Source organism: Xenia sp. Carnegie-2017, unplaced genomic scaffold (assembly GCF_021976095.1).
Source record: "Xenia sp. Carnegie-2017 unplaced genomic scaffold, XeniaSp_v1 HiC_scaffold_23, whole genome shotgun sequence".
In the NCBI taxonomy this organism is placed as follows: domain Eukaryota; kingdom Metazoa; phylum Cnidaria; class Anthozoa; order Malacalcyonacea; family Xeniidae; genus Xenia; species Xenia sp. Carnegie-2017.
The window spans coordinates 14,145,847-14,161,457 of NW_025813486.1; the positions used below are offsets into that span (position 1 = coordinate 14,145,847).

The following is a 15,611-nucleotide window of genomic DNA, read 5'->3' on the forward strand; positions in this document are numbered from 1 at the left end:
ACTACCCTTTGTTATTGGTGCTCTGGGCTCATGGTACAAACCGAACGAAATTGTCCTAACCAACTTAGGAATGTCAAGAAGATACAAAACCCTCTTCAGGAAGTTATGCTGTACGGACGCCATTCAAGGCTCAAACTGCACATCTCTACTGCACAGTCGTATTAAATTATGCCAGCAAGTAAAACACGGTTACCTTTTGCAATACGTTGAACTTGACTCTTCCACTGCAAGAAATCAACGTGGTTCGGAGAGAGATTTACGCCAGAAACCATTTCATCAAGTTCTTTCCTTGTATTTTCTTGAGCTTCTATATACTAAAAAGAAAATAACTTATCAGGATGACGGCTGTTAGTAGCGTTATTTGGCCGCATGTACAAAATAGTTTTTGAGAAGCAACCTTTGTATATCTCTTGCAGAGGGAGCTGGACAGATCACATATTTTCCGTTTATTCCACGCAAGAGCATGTTCAGTTATGAGTTCTTCTCTTGCTAAAATTGTCAAAAAAGCACATACATAGCATGACACATCAATTGAAAACCATAAAAAATGTTCCAGTAACTTGAGACCAACGTGGACGATAGCTACGTTATATGGATAATCGTTCTATCCAACAAATAAAGTCTACAATATAATTAAACATATTTTATAAACTTATTTTAAGTAACACTTACACTCGGGTAACATGTACTTTGTAGTGTTGGCCAGTCTCGAAAGGTAACTATTAATCTGCTCAACTTCCTCTCCTGTGGAATATGCAGAACCTTTTGCCACCGTCCTCCCACAATACCTTAAAATAAGACGAGTTTGGAAATTCTTGTTTATAAGAAATTCATTAATGTCTGAGTAGACAATACTGAGAGTGAACATCGATATACGTATAAGTACACAGCCAGCATTCATTATAAAAACACATGATACCAGTGTACCTGGCATGTCCAATTATGTGCTTTGGCATGCATCACAGATAAAGCAGGCTTTATTTCGTGAGCATTTGACTCATCCGACTTTGATGCCTTTCACTGCCCACTTCCAATATTTACATATGATATCTTGCCAAATGTATTTAACATTGTTCGGAATCATTTTGTGAACATGGATGTAATTAGAGTAGCCATAAATCTCTCCGCGAAACATGTTTACAGCCCACTGAGCAATTGCATGCCGGCAACCTGCAATTTCCAGTCCTGTTTCGTCTAGACGACTCTTTCGTTTTCCTTTATTTCCAGCAGCTCGCCAATTACTTTCACCACATTTCCCGTCATCAGAAAAGTTCTGTAACACAAGATTCAAATTCGAACCATGATCGTGGAAAAACGAACATTTATATATTGATTCAGAAAAGGCTAAACTGTCGATTTTATTATTTATTACAATGAATACAATAGCCAAAATGCAAAACCAAAAATAATGAATAAATATCATTATCAAAAGGGTAAGCATTGAGTTATAATGAAAAGAGCTTTACTCATGTAATGGTGTATTGTACTGAACTGTACAAAACATTTCAACATCAGTGCAAAGCATGACCTCCAAATTACCCGAACTTGGGGAGTGGAATAAACCTTTCTAATATGCTCTGAAACATGTTCATTCGAAGAAATAAAAAGATCTCCATAGTAAGACTGACTTTGTTCTCTATAAAAGAGAGAAAACAAGAGTTTACATTATGAAAGGCTCCTTAGAATGTGTAAAAATTACAGAGTTTGACATAATACCTTCCTGAATGTTTATATCGGTATAACTTCATGTTGCCATCTACATGACAGGAGTGTTGGTTGGATGAGCAACTAGGACAAAACATCCACTCTTTTCCCTGGGCTTTTCCACCTCATAATTAAAATATTTCCATTCTCGAAAGGCTTTTGTGAACGTTCGTGGATTTATTGATCCAAACTAAAAATTGAAAGAAAGTAGAAATCACATAGAAAAAAATTGTAGACTTTTGCCACACATACATATACATTTTTCCATGAATTTGGATGTTTTCCATAACACTAGTGACAATGGTAATTGCTTTACACAAAAAAAACTATGTATAATGCTGAGAGTTTACACTTAGTAATGTGGCATACACACAAAGTATTTATGTACGCACCCTTCCTTTTGAAACACTTATGTCTTCCAATGATCTAATAAAACTGGACTCAGAACAACCTGGCATTCTCTTTTGCATTGTGTTCCACAGCAGAAGTAAATCCTGTGAAAATAACACATTTAAAGACTTTGGATTTGCTGGCCAGTAGCCATTACCAAGAATATCTGCAAGTGTCGGCATCAAGAATGCTGAACAAGAAACACACTTGAATGATGTACTGTTTATGTCAAAGCGACCTAACAATAGAAAAAGATTAATAAACATGATAACTAAAAAGACATTATGTACATAGGATGGCAGTTTACTGTATACATGTAACTATTACAGTATGTAAGAAGAATACTACAGTAAATTAATGAGTAAATTATATAGTAGTCCTTCCCAACACTGATGAAGAAGGAAATCAAAAATGTTTAAAGATTAATGTCAACAGTTGTTGGTTCAATAAGATTACATTTTATTGGAGCAAACACAAAATTTTGCATGTTCAACATTGCAAGTATTAAATACTTTGTACATTACCTTGTGTTGTACAAATAGTCAGTATGTCCTTACTGGGCACGGAGTGAAAGGTTGATTTTCTAGAGCAGCCATGACAAAACTTTTGGACAGGATGCAAAGAAACATAGCAATCTAAGAAACAAATATAATAAATTTTCATCATTAGACTGGGAGATAAAACCTTTTTTTGTATAAATAATAGAATTATATCACCCCAAATTATATACCTATAAGTAGCTACATATGTAGGTTGATTTTGACATCAGTTAGCATAGTGCATATGACATTTAACATACTTTTACCATATTTACATGACATACCAACTTCAATTATTTGTCCATTTTATCCAATGAATGTGATGGCTGAAGTGGTCTGAAATGATTACCCATCCACCCATATCTATCATGGAATGGCTTTCTTTCATGAATTTTCCTATCACATTCAACACAGACTGGCCAGTTACTACCACACTGATGACACTTTATCAAGCCTGGAGATTCCCACAATTGAAGCATGGTGTGCCTTTATCAACTGATTCACATTGGATCAAGGTTTCGAATATGGTAGATCTATTATTTTCCCAAAGAGAATGAAGCTCTTCCATGCGATCAGACCATTTCTTGGCATCCTCTTTCTCTGAAGCCAAAAGTCCTCTGTATTCAAATATAAGATTCTCTAGCTCTACAAAACAATAATGACTTATATTATAAAAATTTAACCAGTAAAGAAATTAAAATTGTTAGCTGAGTGGGCTTGTTGTGGACAATTTCTGATTAAATGAGACGGTATATGATCTAAGACAATTTCAAATAAAGGTGCTCAATATCAAAGTGGATAGAGCTACATACATGCATTTCAACAAATTATTGCAATTATTGATTTCAAATGCAATTATTAGTTTTACCAAAAGCATTTCGAGCATGAGCAATCATTAGACAAATCTATTACATTTAACTTAATATTATACATATACATTGATGCTTACCAATATCAACGTCTGTTTGCTTGTGCTCATCATTTACTTGAAAGTCATCAGCCACAGAGCAATCAAACTGCTGGTTATCTAATATAAATTTACAATGCAATTTCTTATGTAGTACCTAACTTAAACAACATTGACCTGTAACAGTTTTAGGTACAACCATGCATGGTAATGTAATGACAGTTTACTCAGTTGTCTTTCTGCTTACCCATAAGAAACTAAATAGTCAAATCTGCTAAGGACACTGGACAAAATTGTTTGAGCCATATATGATTTAAAGCAGCAAAATTGTACAGTCAATATTTCAAGTACAAAATTTCATAGCATGATGTAGTTACACATGCATACTACATATTATTTAGCATAAAATTGCAAACAAGAACAACAATCTCAACATACTACTGAAGATAGTAAATTTTGATATAAATACTAAATATTAACATTACCATTTTGCTTAATTGATCCTTGACGGCAGCGGTAAGGCGTGTGAGTCAACCTCTTACAACCAACTTGCACTAAGCGAAAATGAGAAGGCTTTTTCCCCTGACATTTTGATCCTTTTTCTTTCGCCAACAAGGCTAAACCATCATTCAGAACTTTCTCCAGAGTCTCGGATTTCTTCTTTTTACACGCTGTATATCAAGGTAGAATAAATAATAGCTTAATTGTAGTTAAAATTTGCCTAATTTAATACACAATGATTCCATTCCTTTTGAACAGCAATATTTATAATATGGTGAATTCTTACGTTTTGGTCGTTTTTCCGCCATGTTAACTTTTCGCGGGTGTGCAAAACGTATTGAATTTGGATAGTTATGGAGTTTCCCTTGGATTGATGATTATTATCTATTTAAGCCGTTTTGTCAATTGATGCTATTCATCTATTTAAGCTTGAGACTGTGTTGGGTAGACCTGATCATACAAAGGGGCAATGTCCTGAGCGAAGATGTTTCATATGTCACGAGAAAGGACATGAACAATCCGAATGCCCACACTATGAAAAATCTTTTCGTAGCTTGAACGACACCAACAACGAGATGACCAACGGGAAACACGACAATCATGTTGAACCACAGGAGGAAGACGAAACGATGAGCGAAACGGAGACTACCACAAGAGAATACGAATGGGGTGGGGCCTTTAATAAAGAATATGACGAAGAAGAAGCCTCCAACTGGGGAGAAACCAACCCAGATGATGTACAAACAAACGAGACACAAAAAAATAATGACAAAGAACAAGAGAACTAAGATCCAACTGAAGACGAACAACCCATGATGAACGAAACATCAACTGACAAAGAGCAAAATACGAATGAAGAACAAACCAAGACCAACGAACCGAAAGCACCGGACGATTGCCCACAAATGAAACTGAAAACCGGTGAAACCCCTGATGGAGCTACAGAGTTGACCAATCACCCTCCTCTAAAAGACGGAAGAAAAAGAAACCTAAACCCTCCAGGGAGGACGTAGTTGATTAGTTTGCAACTAATTTCACAATGGCAGACATAAAGATAATGACACTAAACGTCAATGGAATATCAGACTTACACAAAAGAACTAAAATTTTTGACTTTTTGGCGAATAGAAGAGCCGACATATACTTACTACAAGAAACACATTTGAACAAGGAAGAAGAAGGGGATATATGGACAAGACAATGGAAAGGGAAAACAGCTCTGAACCCAAGGACAAATTATAGCAGAGGGGTGGGAATTTTACTTCATCTGCTCTTTCATGGGGAAATAAAAGAAACCAAACAGGACAATGAGGGACGGATCATATGCACAAAAATACAGTGGGAGAATCAGGAGATAAACATCATGAATGTATATGCACCAAATCTGATTGGGGAAAGAAGAGAATTCTTTAAAACGCTACACGCATATAAGACGGGTCATTTAAACTTTATACTGGGTGGAGACTTTAACTGTGTGGAAAATCCAGAGATAGACAGGATGGGGGAATCCCAATGGAGGCACAGCAGGAAGCTGTGAGCTGAAAAGTTTTACATCAATAAACGACCTAAATGATTGTTGGAGGACAAAAAACCCAAATAAAAGAATTTTCACGTGGCATACGGCCGACCTCTCAAGAGGGAGTAGACTAGATAGATGGTACACTCATGATAACGTTTACCGAGACACATCTTACATCGCTTTCCCTTTTTCGGACCACACTGCTGTTGTCCTAAAAGCTAAAATACCTGAAGATAATCCCAGAGGAAAAGGTATATGGAAATTTAATAACAATCTACTAACAGACAACAATTATTGCAACACAATACGGAGTATATTACGGCTCTCTCATAAAGATAATACTGACACATTACTAGAATGGTGGGACCAACTGAAAAATACTATAAGAGATTTCACGAAACAATATACTACGAAGAAAATGGCAGCAACAAAGAGAGAAGAAAAGAAACTACAGTCTAGACTAAACGATCTACAGACAGCATACGACAAAAATCTGAATTTGATTAATGACACGAAGAAACGACTAGAAAACATCGCCAGAGAAAGAATCGTAGGGATAAAGATACGTAGTAGGGTAACATGGACTGAGGAAGGGGAAAAACCAACAAAATTCTTCTTCCAGATGGAAAAGGCTAAACAATCTAAAGCAAATATTACGAAATTAAAGACTGAAGCGGGAGACATCGAAGGTAATGAAAATATACTCGAAGAGGCAAGGAGGTTTTATCAAAAATTATACTCCAAGGAAGACATAGACATTGAAGAACAGAATAGACTACTGAGGAATATCGAGAGACAACTACACCATAATCTGAGAGAGAACTGTGAAGAACCGGTTACGCAGGATGAACTCACGAGAGCAATAGGAAAGATGCACAGAAATAAAGCACCGGGATCCGATGGCCTCACCATCGAATTCTATGTTCACTTCTGGGACTCTGGGACATCATAGCAAGCGACCTAGTAGAAATTTTCAACAGTTGTTATCTTCAAGAGGCAATGTCAACAACACAACGCCTAGCGATATTAAGACTACTTTACAAGAAAGGGGAAAGAACAGATCTGAAAAATTGAAAAATCAGATCAAATATACCTCAAAAGAGGGGTCAGACAAGGCTGTCCTCTAACTCCACTGCTCTATACCATCGTCATAGAGGCACTCCTTACATCTATAAGACAAGATGACAGAAATAATGGCTTCCACATACCAGGAAGTAACAACAAATCTAAAATAACAGCATATGCCGACAACACGACATTAACACTGTCTGATGACCCGTCAGTTATACGATCTTTTGAACACATAAAAATATTCAAAGAACCACCCCCAACATGAACTAGTAGTCTCCCACCTCTGCAGTCTTTGTAACATGTACATTGACCCAAGGAATCCCACCAACACATGCAAGCCCATCGACACTCCCACAAACAGCAATCCCCTTTCACTCCACCTCAACCTACCATCGATCCCATCACACAAAGACTACTGCTCTCCACATCACCACCGAGAATTCCACCACTACTACAGTCGAACCCTCACCACCCAGTACGTACTCCGCCACAGTCATCGCCGATGCCAACCATCAGGACCTCTGCTGCCCCATGAAGGCTGTACATTCCACGTCGCTTGTGCTCCGGACCCCACAACTCTCAAAACTCACTTCCACACCACGCACCCCAATCAATCCTTCTCCCTCACGAACTACTGCCAATCCTGTAACGGCTATGTATGTGAGGAAGACTATCCATCACACCTGCAGAGCCACCAACCGAAGCCTGAGAACAACCATTCCCACTTCCTCCACTCTTTCTCACACCTGGCAGCCCCATCCCTGGCTCAACAAGTCCGACCGCTCTGGAAACCTGCAATTCGAACCAAATCTCACCACCGACCCACTCAAGAACACCCACTCTCACCAACCAACAAACCTCACCCCAAGTTGACCCATCTCCCATGCCGGCCCCCTCCACCGCCTCAACCCCATCAATATTCACCCCACCACTCTCATCGCCACCGCTGTTCTCTGCCCAATCCCCAGAACACAGCCTCTCCACGCAAGTCGCCTCACAGTTACCACCATCAGACAAAATACAACTGACTCCTGACCAAACTATTCCACCCATCTCAGACGACACCTCACATCCCATTAACTCCATACCAACTCACCACCACCGCAAATCCTGGATGAACCCGTACCTGCTCCGGAGATCCCACCAATAACTTCACCCCACGTTCCCTCATCCATGGCATCACGCACCACACGACCAACGACAAGCACACCAGCAACCATCACGACCAACGCAAATCCATACTCGCATCCATCAACACCAAAATCTCCCACCTACGTGAACTCATCGCAGAGGACAACCCACAATCTCCACCATCATCCGCCGCTGACACAACCATGAACACCTCGCGTGTAGTGGCCAACGTAGACAACTCGCCATCACCATCCGCCTGCAGCACAGAGTCTTCACCTAGCTTGTCTCTTGGGGACAAATGTGCTGTTACTGCTCTAATAATGAAATTCAATGCAAAAATCACATTGTGGTTACACGATCCCTGTCATTGCAAGGTCGAACGCTCTTGGCCAACACGTTGGGGCTTAGTATATTCTGGTATCAAGCGACCATCTTTGATATGCCAAAGACAGTTGTACATGCTTTTAACAAAATTTTATTCCCATTCATCTGGAAAAAAAGTAAAGAACCTATAGCGCGCAGCCCTGCTGTTGCTCCTCGTCTTCGGGGGGTTTGGGTGTGGTGCATGTCGGCACAAAAATCTTGTCACTGGGAGCAATTTGGCTGCAACGTCTCTTGCTTTCGTTACACACTATTCCCTGGCCTTCTTTTCTGTCTTTCCATATCTGTCAAATATTTAAACAAGATGTGGACACCTTCTTTGCTCCCGAGTACCATTCCTGCCTACCTATCCAAGAGAATGCCCAAATTTTACCAATCCATGGTACACACGTGGATACAACTTAAAGGACGACATGAAGATAACCTTTGGGTTATTGGAAATTCCAATCGTTCACCAATCCTGATAGCTGATCTTACAGCTAGATGTACTTATACTATATTAATAGAAAGTGCATTATTACCACATAAAGCGATTGAAAAATTTGCAGCCATGCAAATGAATGTCCACTGGCCATATGTGTGGCGCTCTCTTCGGTTAAGGCGATTCATGCGATCGGTAGCTGATACCAACTACTATAATTTTCATGGCCACTTGGCCACCGCAGATCGTCTACTTCATTTCGTAATGAAGGTAGACGAGAAATGCTTTTGTAGAGAGCAGGAAACTGCCGTCCATCTGTTCTGCCATTGTCCTGTTGCCACTACCGTTTGGGACTGGATTACCCCTCTTCTTGTTTCCCTGGACCTAACCACCCCACTTACCATCTCCATCATCCTCTTCGGATTTCCGGAGGCAAAGAAGACCACTGCAGCAGTCAATGCCTTATTGGGCATTCTCCGCCACCATCTATGGCTTCACCGCAATCAATGCAGGTTTGACCGTCTCTCTCTCGATGCCTCTTCGGTTTTGCGGATGGTGAAGTCAACCTTCTGATTTGCTGTAAAATTGGAACATCGCCACTTCCTTCTGTCGAAGTTCCAAGATGAGTGGTTGATTCGTGATTTGGTTGGTACTATCGCCGAAGACAATACAGTATCCTTTTCTAAGGATTTCATGTCTTGAATGTTAGTAATTTGTGGGACGGGTTGTACTGCCGGATAGCCCATTCGTCGTAGGTCGTGTAGATCGTGAAAGGGCAGCACGCTGTCCTTTACAATATCTTGCCTCTTGATTTTCGTTTGTTTTGTCAAAGTTCTGGTGTATTTGTGCCAGAGCTTAGTATCGTCGAGAGATCCTTTTTCTCTCCATTTTTGTACTCTTGGTTTTGTCCGCGGGGGAGAGGTTCACAACCTCTGTTGATCTTCGTCGCTTGTAGCGGCCTCCCTGAGTGTACCGGTCTTGCATGCATAGGTTCGTCATCATTTCACATCCCGACTTTGTAACCTAACCGGTCCCCACCCAAAACAAGATCAAGTGTAGTATCTGTTCTTATCAGCTTAATAGGCAGTATACTGCAAATGATTACTCAACGTTGATTGGTGCGCTGGAAAGGTAATTTGCTAATTAATTGGATTCAACTCATTAAAGTTAGTGATTTGATTTTGATTTGGATTGGATTTGTTTTTACGTCACGGAACTGGATCAGACTTGGATTTGACTTTGGACTAACCTTAGGAATTATTGCATTTGGATACATTTGGATTTATATACGAAGCGATAAGGAAGTTTGACTTTCTGACCGGCATTCCCCTATATCACTTGATTGGGACCATATATTGCGATTCATAACACCCATTGTAATCGGGTCTAGCATTCACCACGAATACTGCGTGTGAGTTTTTCTATCATAACTATTGCTCAAAGCCGAGATTTGGCCGGCCAACTTTCTTAGCACCATACCGGACATTTTGTCGAAGCTTCGTTACGTGTTTTGCAGAAACGTAATCATTGATTATTAACATCCCATACGGAATTTTAAGCACTTCTGACGAATAATTCACGAGAAATCAACACAAGTTTTGAAGCGACCGTTGGATATTATTCGGTCGCTACGCAACGAATTCAAATTTGGCAACGTGGTGAAATTGCGTATATCCCGCGCTTATGTACGGCTTCTTCTACCCTCTATTTCATCAATACAGAGTAAATACCACTACTAATAACTGGAAACTGTTATACTCCACAGAAACGCTGCACTGTAGTGATCCCAGATTAGATTCCTAGACCTAATTACGCATTCAGAAGCGTAATTCGTTTGCATTCACGACCTGTCAATCAACTTCACGTAAGGGAAATCCCCGAGAACTATAAACCTACTTGTGCGATTGTTCGAATATTTGAAATCAATTACGTGCGTTCTTTGCCGATTCTTAGACATTATACGACCACCGGTTATTTCCCACAACGGTAACTTCAAGTACGCTACCCTGACAATCGCTCATTAGTTTTGAGGGAATAACTAAATTTCAGAACTGCGTATACAGACAAATAATGCGTTGTGTGTACTGCAATGCCGATTTTCGGAGACGGTCCGAATTGAAAGATCACTGGAAGAACACACACCACAAAGCACAAATAAATACCCAGGCTAATCAGTGCACGCTTGTTTTCGAAACGGACTGCACCTCTCAAGATTCCAATAATTGACCCTGCAACAGATGAACTATCCCTTGTAGCAAGCCCAGACCAATCACTAACATATGACCGGCACGAACATTGTCTGCTGACATCGCCATCGCTATCACCCATGAAGATTGACATAAACCTGTCCACGCACGAATCACTCCGTCTTACCTAACCGAAGAAACCCTCCGAGCCTATGGCAAAACGTCAAATCGATCACTCATCATTAAACCCATTGGCTAGCCCATTCACACCATCAACATTGCCTACACAACCACCTGTATTGAGTCCCCCACGGCTATCGTTCTCATCACCCGATTGGTTTCCAGTTATGCAAGATGATAGACTTTCCATACATGGAGGATCCCACCAGACAATCGCAGCGATACTCCTGACACCATTCACCAGCCATCACCTCTCGTCCCATCTCAATTCACTATACCCATACAATCACCAACCTCTACTCCAACACCGGAAACACACCTCATGTCCACCAACAAGCGGCATCAACCACATCATCAGAGAAATCGCTCTCGCCGCAATCCATCACACACAACCCATCTCCACAGCTCACTACCCAACAATAACAATATCTCAGCAGCTTTTCAACGACAGGCGCACGATCTTGGAGAACATACAACCCAAACTCGCTAACCTCCGTCGCATGCTAAGAGATGAACAGACCTCTCCGACAAAGCCAATTTCACCACCACAGCCTTTAGCAATTATATATTTCACCGTCAAACTCGCCATCACATGCTTCTAATAGTACATCTTCATTAGATAACCCTTTACCTGCAGTAATGGCGTTTGGACGATACGTTGAACTCAACAATACTTCTTCCACCACCATGGACTCTCGTGCACCAATAGAAGTTGCCCCTCCAGTACCAATCACACAGCAAACAAAACCACACTACAAGCGAGACATACATGGCTCACAAGACAGTCTTTACCACCTCACACCCATTTTGAGGGAGTATCGTAAAGTGTGCAAGCTACTACAAGGAGCAGAGTCTCGCAATGCACCAGCATCTGAGCAAGACGAGATTTATACTACAGAATGCAAAACACTGGAATGATCCGAAGAGGCTGATTTACATTGTACATCATCACCACCAGACTCACCATCTTCCATCAACGCAAACAATCTCTCTCCGGACCAAATTCAATGTGCTCAACCTCTTCCTCCACGTCCACCACGCACCATAACACCGTACAATAAAGATCCATCAATATCTGATGAAGGAATACCGGATGAAAACCTTCCGAATGATGCTGACGTGAAGACTCTAGAAGAATTTTGACAACGATGGCACGACTGTTTTTCTGAAGAGAATAGCTGGACGGAGTTTTGCGATCTATGTACATCGTTCGCAATTGAAACCCGTGACCTTGCCGTCCTTCTGGCTAAATCTCTGACAAATCGAACAAAAGTGAACACTACTTCCAAAAACACGAACAACCAGCTACCTCCTCGTCGTCCCCCTATTGGGAAGGGAATCCCACACAAAAATAGATTTGACCCATCTGCAGCTAGAAGAATTCAAGGTCTGTATAGACACCCCAAAAAGAGAGCAGCACGTAAAATCATATGTAACAATTCTGTGGCATATTCTGGCTCCATTGAAGAAGCACATACATTTGCTGACAGCTTCGACGAGAAATACTGCATAGAGAATGCTGTTTGTGAAATGCTTGAGAAACATGTCCCTAAAGCCATAGATTATAGAGAGGGTGACGAATTGTGTAGCCCATTATCACAGTTTGAGATCGCACAAAAGCTGCGGTCGGCTGCAAACACGGCCCCTGGAGCTGATCGTGTTGAATATGGTCACCTAAAACGAATAGACCCATCGGGTAAAATACTGTAATTAATATTCAACCAATGTAGGCATCAGAAAGACGTCCCTCCTTTGTGGAAAACGTCAAAGACGGTCCTGATTTACAAGAAAGGTGATGAGTCTGATGTCAGTAACTTTCGACCCATAGCTCTGATGTCATGCATCTATAAATTGTTCATGGGAGTACTGGCTAAAAGGTTGACTGAATGGGCCATCAATAACGAAATCCTCTCCCAACAACAAAAGAGTGCTAGGCCAAGTGAGGGATGCTACGAGCACACTTACATCATGAAATCACTTGTTGGTCAGGCTAGAATGAACAAGAAAAAGCTAAATATCGCCTGGCTGGATTTGAGGAATGCTTTTGGCAGTATCACTCACACGGTCATTAAACACACTCTTTCACACATAGGAGTACCTGAGGATATGGTGCACTTATGTGAAAATGTTTACACTGGAGCCAAGACCCAAATTCTAACCCCGCAAGGTCTCACTGATGAAATCCACATTTGTTCCGAGGTGAAACAGGGATGCCCAATGAGCCCTATAAGCAGCTGAAACAGCTAATGTTCTGGGTCTGAGTTTCCGTCCAGATAAATGTGCTATGCTAACGCTGACATCCACAAAACAATGGGCCACATTTGTAGATCCACAAGACTATATCATCCAAGGGGAACATATCCCTTCCCTATCTCAGGAAAAATCGTATAGATATCTCAGTGTCCCCATTGGTCTCATTCACAATGTCGATGATCTACCCAGCATAGTCCCAAAGCTTATCCGTAACATAAATATCATACAAGACTCCATTCTCGCCTCGTGGCAAAAGATGGATGCTTTGAGAACATTCATCCAACCTTGTTTAACATACGCCCTACGCGCGGGTAACACATTAAAACAATCATTGGATGGATGAGTATAAAAGAACACTGGTTGCAGCAATGAAAGAGATCTGCTGTCTGCCCCAAAGAGCATCACAATCTTACTTTTTCTCTCACAAAAGGGTAGGAGGATTAGCTATGTTCGATCCATGCACCGAATGTGACATCCAAGCTATCGTCCAAGGTGTGCGTATGCTGTCCTCTACTGACCCTAATGTGAAAGGAATGGCTAAACAAGAACTCCAATACATTGTGAGATGCTCCACGCAACAACAACCAACAGCAGACCTTATATCCACCAATCTGTCAAGTATCAAAGATAGTCGCACTGACCATTTGTACTACTCATACTCCTCACTATGGTCACGCGTACAACAAGCTTGCCGCCACCTTCAGGTGTTGTTAACTACATGGATAATGATGCACCAACCATCTCTGCTGATGATTCCCCTGAGATCAAATCCGAGCATGTCAGGTACTTCCTACATCAGTTGGTTCTTGACAGATGCTCCAAGGATCTGCTAAATAACCAAGATCAAGGTAAAGTTGCGAGATGCTTGGCTGATGACCAATTCGCTAATGGATCCACGTGGCACTGCACTGGGCTGAATATAAGATTCAAAGACTGTAGGTTCATTCATAGAGCGAGACTTAATCTTCTTCCTGTAAATGCCCTTAAATCTTGTCTTTCGAACACTGATCCAACGTGCCGCCACTCTGTCCAGCCGGAAACGCTACCACACGTCATCTGCCACTGCAGACCACACATGGTACAAATTAGATCTAGACATAATGCCATAGTGGACAGACTGACGAACGCTGTTAGATTTGGAACAGTCACTACATATAGAACTATCGCAAATTCTGATCTTAACCTTCGGCCTGACATTGTCATTGAAGAGGACAACACGGGAATAATTATAGATGTAACCTGCCCCTTTGACAACGATGAAGACGCCCTATCAGTTGCAGCTCAGAAAAAAATCAACAAATACCAACCGCTGAAAGAGTTTGTTCTATCTACGGGCAAAAAATGCGATGTACTACCCTTTGTCGTCGGGGCACTCGGTTCTTGGTATAAGCAAAATGAACTTGTGATGAACAAACTTGGTATGACTAGAAGATACAAGTCCTTATTCCGTAAGCTGTGTTGTACTGATGCCACACAAGGATCTAACAACGTTTATCGCCTACACCTTGGTTGTGACGATTATGTACAAGAGGAAAATTAACTCTTTCAATATATACCTAAATATATACTTTTCTCTTAGATCTACTATCTTTACATATATACACATAATTTAGACTCATCTATACAATATTTACATCTTCGAGAAATGAACGAATACTTGCAAAACTAATATGAACAATTTAATATTTATTAGTAAATAATAACAAAAGTAACAGTCCGTTATAACATTTACTATGCTGATGATGTTTATCGTTTTGTTAGCATTAAATTTGATGTATAACTTGTGTAAATAGTTAGGGGCATCCGATCGGTCCCATCTTTTTTTGGATATTAAACTTGATAAGAATGCTGTTCTTATCAGCTTAATATCTGATATGTCGGGCAATGCCCGACTCTTATATTAAAGTGATTGTTGGATATAGGCCATTGGATTGGAGCTTGCTTCGCCCTGGCCACGGGTTGTCTCGGTGTTGCACTACCTCCGAGTTCGGCCCGAGTTCGACCTCCGAGTTTCTTTTCTCCAAGAATTCTTCTACGATCACTAACACTGACCACCTTTTCCACCATCCACTTTCTTAGAGCTTCGATGAACTCGGGAAACCTCCATTCTTGCCAGTCGTCATCAGTTCTCACAAGATCGCTTCGAATTCCTTCTAGTTTGTCAATTGTCATTCTGACATAGCCTGATACTTCCTTGAGTTTCCCAAGTGTCTCGAGAGATTGTACGCTTGTTATTAGTGTTTCATAAAATGCTTTGGATTTTACCAGGCTTGGTTCCTTAAATGTTGGGCAGGTTGATGATGTTTTGAACATAAGCGTTGATGACTTCGCTGGTTTTGCCGTATTTAGTCGTCAAAATGTTCTTAGCTCGTTCATATCCCTCTGATGTGAATGGTAATCCATCGATACATGACCGCACTTTTGGTTC

At 40.8% G+C, this 15,611-nt stretch overlaps 2 protein-coding genes, 2 long non-coding RNA genes and 1 other non-coding gene across 5 annotated transcripts; 2 read left to right on the top strand and 3 right to left on the bottom strand.

The window, feature by feature from the left end:
* Nucleotides 1-224: 224 nt before the first annotated feature.
* LOC124448352 lies at nucleotides 225-1,824 on the bottom strand. Its single transcript, XM_046999363.1, is given in 6 exon segments — nucleotides 225-314; nucleotides 673-788; nucleotides 920-1,003; nucleotides 1,005-1,273; nucleotides 1,540-1,636; nucleotides 1,717-1,824. Coding segments are annotated over 6 exon segments (690 nt in total). The 5' UTR covers nucleotides 1,803-1,824; the 3' UTR covers nucleotides 225-276.
* Nucleotides 1,825-1,852: 28 nt separating this feature from the next.
* On the bottom strand, nucleotides 1,853-2,941 carry LOC124448353. The gene is made up of 4 exons (XR_006949030.1): nucleotides 2,918-2,941; nucleotides 2,619-2,729; nucleotides 2,097-2,332; nucleotides 1,853-1,894 (listed from the first exon to the last, which is right to left on the bottom strand). It is a non-coding gene; the product is annotated as an uncharacterized LOC124448353 (long non-coding RNA).
* Nucleotides 2,942-4,148: 1,207 nt separating this feature from the next.
* Nucleotides 4,149-4,486, bottom strand: LOC124448354. Its single transcript, XR_006949031.1, has 2 exons — nucleotides 4,328-4,486; nucleotides 4,149-4,211 (listed from the first exon to the last, which is right to left on the bottom strand). It is a non-coding gene; the product is annotated as an uncharacterized LOC124448354 (long non-coding RNA).
* A 9,364-nt stretch (nucleotides 4,487-13,850) lies between these two features.
* On the top strand, nucleotides 13,851-14,723 carry LOC124449173. Its single transcript, XM_047000122.1, has one exon. The coding sequence runs from the start codon at nucleotides 13,851-13,853 to the stop codon at nucleotides 14,721-14,723; it is 873 nt and encodes a 290-aa protein (XP_046856078.1).
* A 275-nt stretch (nucleotides 14,724-14,998) lies between these two features.
* LOC124450137 lies at nucleotides 14,999-15,184 on the top strand. The gene has a single exon (XR_006949878.1). It is a non-coding gene; the product is annotated as a U2 spliceosomal RNA (small nuclear RNA).
* The last annotated feature ends 427 nt before the right edge of the window (nucleotides 15,185-15,611 follow it).